The sequence below is a fragment of the Arachis ipaensis genome, chromosome B04 (assembly GCF_000816755.2).
Source record: "Arachis ipaensis cultivar K30076 chromosome B04, Araip1.1, whole genome shotgun sequence".
In the NCBI taxonomy this organism is placed as follows: domain Eukaryota; kingdom Viridiplantae; phylum Streptophyta; class Magnoliopsida; order Fabales; family Fabaceae; genus Arachis; species Arachis ipaensis.
Window position 1 is genome coordinate 99,530,853 of NC_029788.2, and position 4,584 is coordinate 99,535,436.

The following is a 4,584-nucleotide window of genomic DNA, read 5'->3' on the forward strand; positions in this document are numbered from 1 at the left end:
CCATTTATTCACCACATAAACAATGTTCGGTTCGGTGCCTTTCTTTTACTTTGTTCAGGGTTTAGGGTTACTGTGATTGCATTTTTACATTATAACTAAGGCTTTGAAATTGGTTGTTACTCTTTTCAGTACTTCTTTTGCATGGAGAAATACTATTCTTGTTGATTCAAAGTTATTCACCATTTATTCGCCACATGAACATTGTTCAGTTCGGTGACCTTTGTGATTTTAATTTACTTGATATTTAATGTGTTCAGGGTTTAGGGTTATTGTGATTGCATTTTTACAGTATAACTAGGCTTTGAATGATATTGTTCTTATTTCAGTTGGGTTCATTTCTTATGTAACTAATTCCTTTCAATTGAAATGTAGGAAGAGATCGATGACTTCAGGTGCCAATATGGTCCGAATCTTCTGTTGCACGAAATGAACAAAATCAGAGACCAAGTGATTTGGAAATCTGAACCAATAAGACTCCCCAAGCCATCTGCTATCCTCTCTAGCCCTTATTGTAAATTCACATCTGGAAATTTAGATAGTAAATAGCATATACTATGATTGACTGGTTGTAATTAACAATATTTTTTTTAACTTGTTAAAAAAGCAAACAATGCTTCTTTCAAATGTATATATGTCAATATTAATGTAAATGTTAATGTATATATCTATTCTTAATATCAATGTATATATAAAATGTTAATATTTATATTTGATTCAAGATGGATTACTCATCTGAGATGTTAATTTATATATCTATTGGAACTGTCTGGCTGTTGTTTTATTTCAGGTTCTCAGTGATTGCAATCAGTGTATTTACCAATACATTAGGAACACCAAAAAACACAGTAAACTGAAATTAATACACTGGTCGAACTGAAAGTTGCAAACACACTATATAGAAATTCTGAGAGCTAATTATAAAAAATGTTTCTATCAGTATTCAGTTTCAGAAACACCTGAACTCTCTGACATAGCAAAATAAATTGACTATTCAATAAAGAAAAATTTGACTTTTGAAAATTTCACAAAAAAAGTGACTATTCATTAAAGACTAACAACAGTCAGAAATTAACCCTCCTATAACCTTGGTGAAATGAAATTTGCTCATGGGTGAACAAAACTTTATATTAATAAAAACTAAAACTCGTATAATCTCCTCTTGGATAATTCATATCTGGTGCATTGTAAAGAGTGGAGCTCGACTGAATCGATGATCCGGCGTCCAAAAGGTTCAACTACAAAAAATATAATTAATTGTATATTAGCAAAATGCACAATTGAATTTTTACCTAATCGAAAGCAAGTCAATTTTACCTCACTTGGAGCTGTCTTTTTCTTTTTCTTCATAGCATTTGAGATCTTTTTTTTCCAGGCTTGATCCAAGTCTGTTCTTGGGCCGGCCTCTTGTTTTGACATGTGGCGGACTTTGAAGATCATTCACATCGCTCAACGTTGCTTCTTCGTGGGATAACAAACTTTTTCCTTTGCTTCTGTCTTGATATTCTTGCATATCGGCCATGACCTTGTCAAACACTCGGTGCAAAATTCTGGTCAACTCCTCGGACTCAAATGCAAATTCGCATATATTGTGCGACCGAAATACCAACTCGTCGAATCTCTTACTTCTTGGCTCCAGTAGAGGCTCATCTTGGCTGCTCTTGATGTGTATGTACCTCCTCTTTATGTTCTTGCTCCAGCGTTCCAGTATGTATTTCGGTGCCACTTTATCCACTCGCTCAAAGCTTAGTACGCTCAGGGAATGACGGCACAATATGCCCTTTGACTCGAATAGCAAACACTGGCACTTTACCTCCTGTGATACTGCGTCATAGGTGACGAAAAACTTGTTGAATGTGAAGTTGGAAACCTGCTCTATGACTTCGTATGTTGTGAAACTTAGGGTGGAATGCATTGATCTTGTGATACAGTTCACTTTACCTCTGAATTGAGCTTGAACTTTCCTACACTTCTCATGGATATACACATGTTGAAACTGGGCCTCTATTGCTGATTTTGTTGCACATGGTATCACAGTGTAAAAATCTGCAACATCGAATTCTCTCTCTGTTTGCTCTCTGCTTGCTAGACAATTGTCGTATTGCTTCACGAATTGTCTCAAGGAGCTGTTGCGTGTAATGAACTTGTTGAAAAATGAATGCAGGCTCTCGCTCCTTTGTGTGCTTCTCATCCCAGTCCAGAAGTGGTGATCCAAGTAAATTAGAATCCATATATGCTGATCCTCGTACAGCTCTGCATAATAAACCGAACCAATAAAGTCTGGTGAATCGAACCCATTGCATGTTTTGAAAAAAAAGGTATGGGCATGAAAATAATTCGAATTGAAACCTTGGTTACCTGACAGCCACTTGTTGCCTTCGAGGCCACACTTTGTGATGAAATCGTTCCAGTTTCTATCAAATGCGTCTTTTGTGTACGAGTTCCAAACAACATGGCTCATCTCCTGATTAATTTTGTCGTGCCGCTTGTAGCCGTTTAGTTTGTTTGGGATCTTCTTCATGATGTGTCAGATGCACCACCGGTAAATTGTTGTTGGCATGCACAACTCAATTGCCCTTTGAATCGATGCGCATTGGTCGGTTAGATTGCTTTTTGGTGCCTTCCCTCCCATGAAACGGAGCCAACACTCGAATAGCCATTTGAAATGTCCTCATTTGTCATTAGCGCACATCCGAGAAGTGTCGACTGACCGTGGTGATTCACGCCCACAAAAGAACCTAAAACCATATTGTACCTGCATAAATGGACGCACCTAGACCGTGGTGAACCGAAATTGGTACATTCACCGAACATAAAACTATATGTGACTGAACGGAATACCTATTTGTGTTGTAGGTAGTGTCGAATGAAACCATATCTCCGAAATACTCACATGCGGCCCTGCTTCTTGCGTCGGCCCAGAATGCATGTTTAATGCAATGATCGCCTTCAAGGTTGAGCTCAAAAAAGAAATTTTGGTTCTTCTCTTTCATTCTTAGTAGGTACTTCCCAAATCCTTTGGCATCGTCTTGTTCGGAAATATTCCGTACTTCCCTTGTGATGTAATTCCTCACGTCTTTTTCTATAAAACTTAGTTCACGGTGGCTGCCAGCTGCTGCAACAAATGATTGGTAAGTTTTGCTCGGTCTAATTCCGGCTTCCTCGTTAGTTTCAATGGTGCGACGCACGAACATGTTAAACTCCCTGTGTTGTTTAAGCATCTCTGCCCGGTCTGAACAGCAAGGATGTGAGTGATTCAGAACAACTTTAGAAATTGTCCAAAGACCAACATCCTTCAATATGTGTACGTAAATCTTGGTCGGACAATTCAACCCAGCCGAAGGGTTTGTCTTCAAAGTTGGAGATATCTTGGATTTCCACCTCCCCTCTCTAGTGAATATGATTAGTTGATTCTTAATCTTGTCTCCGTCCCGAGTGGTGTTCCTTATTTTCGTAGAAAATCCGGCAAGTTTCGAATAATGTTTGTAGAACTTTCCAGTTTCTTCTAGTGTCTTGAAAATCATCCCCACCTTTGGGACAAATTTTTCATCTACAAAACAGCTAGTCTGCATGGTGAACCGAAAACGTAGTTATGGTGAAACAATTATATAGTACTTAGTGAATAAAACAGAATCTATTCCTCTAATTTTTTTTACAGACTCCTTTCTGCATACCAAACCGAACACATGCTCATGGTAAAACAACTCTATAGTACTTACCAAACCAAACAGTTACTCACAATGAAAAATTGTATAATACTTAGTGAACGAAACATAACATGCTCATGGTGAAACAACTCTATAATACTTACCAAACCGAACAATTACTCACAGTGAAAAAATTCTATAGTACTTAGTGAACGAAACATAATCCATTATACAAAACCAAATTTGAAACAACTCTGTCCGCAATTTAGATATTATCAATTCAATTTAATTCAATTCAGTGTCAAAAACACCTACGTATTCAATTCAAATAAATTAAAAATCGTATTCCATTCAATTCGATTCAAAATTGAACAATCCAAACCTCATTCAACTGATTTGAAGTTGAATCATTCATTGTTTCAATTTAGAAGTGTAGATCGAAGAAGAAAACAAAGAAGAAGAAGAACGACGGAGCTTATTACGTTGAATTCAATGCAGATCAATAATGAAGAATGCGAGCAGAGAAGAAAAACGTGAACAGAGGAGAACGACGAATTTTATTAGGTTGAAGAAGAAGAAGAAGAAAAACGCGAGAAGAGAATAAGGTTTACGTTGAGAAAGGTTTATCACGCAGCAAAAGGTTTACGTTATATACGTTACATGAGGCGCGTGATAACAAACGCGTAAAGAGGTTAGGGAGGCGCGTCGAATTTACTTGGATAACTTGGATGAAAAAATTACATAGATGTAGAACTTTTCTGGTTAGTAAAGTGATACTTTAATCACCTTTAAATTTGTAATATTTATTATTTGTGAGCCCTACTATTTTAATCCAAAGATGGTTAATGATATATTTTTTTTTCTAAAATGATAATAAAACTTTAGAAGAGCCGGATCATAAAATTCAATATAAGAGTCTAATGTAATTAATAATTAATAA

General features: G+C 36.6%; 1 protein-coding gene across 1 annotated transcript; it reads right to left on the bottom strand.

The window, feature by feature from the left end:
* Window positions 358-3,569, bottom strand: LOC107636756 (protein FAR1-RELATED SEQUENCE 5-like). Its single transcript, XM_016340246.1, has 4 exons — window positions 2,839-3,569; window positions 2,618-2,752; window positions 1,674-2,123; window positions 358-523 (listed from the first exon to the last, which is right to left on the bottom strand). The coding sequence occupies exons 1-4, from the start codon at window positions 3,567-3,569 to the stop codon at window positions 358-360; spliced, it is 1,482 nt and encodes a 493-aa protein (XP_016195732.1).

What these genes read in the sequence shown, in the direction of transcription:
- LOC107636756 (XM_016340246.1), bottom strand. Translation starts at nt 3,569, where the DNA reads ATGCAGACTAGCTGTTTTGTAGATGAAAAATTTGTCCCAAAGGTGGGG. An exon ending in TCCGTTTCATGGGAGGGAAG is followed by an intron (nt 2,124 to 2,617) that starts GCACCAAAAAGC and finishes TACACGCAACAG; the next exon opens with CTCCTTGAGACAATTCGTGA. An exon ending in AGCAAGAACATAAAGAGGAG is followed by an intron (nt 524 to 1,673) that starts GTACATACACAT and finishes CTAAATTTCCAG; the next exon opens with ATGTGAATTTACAATAAGGG.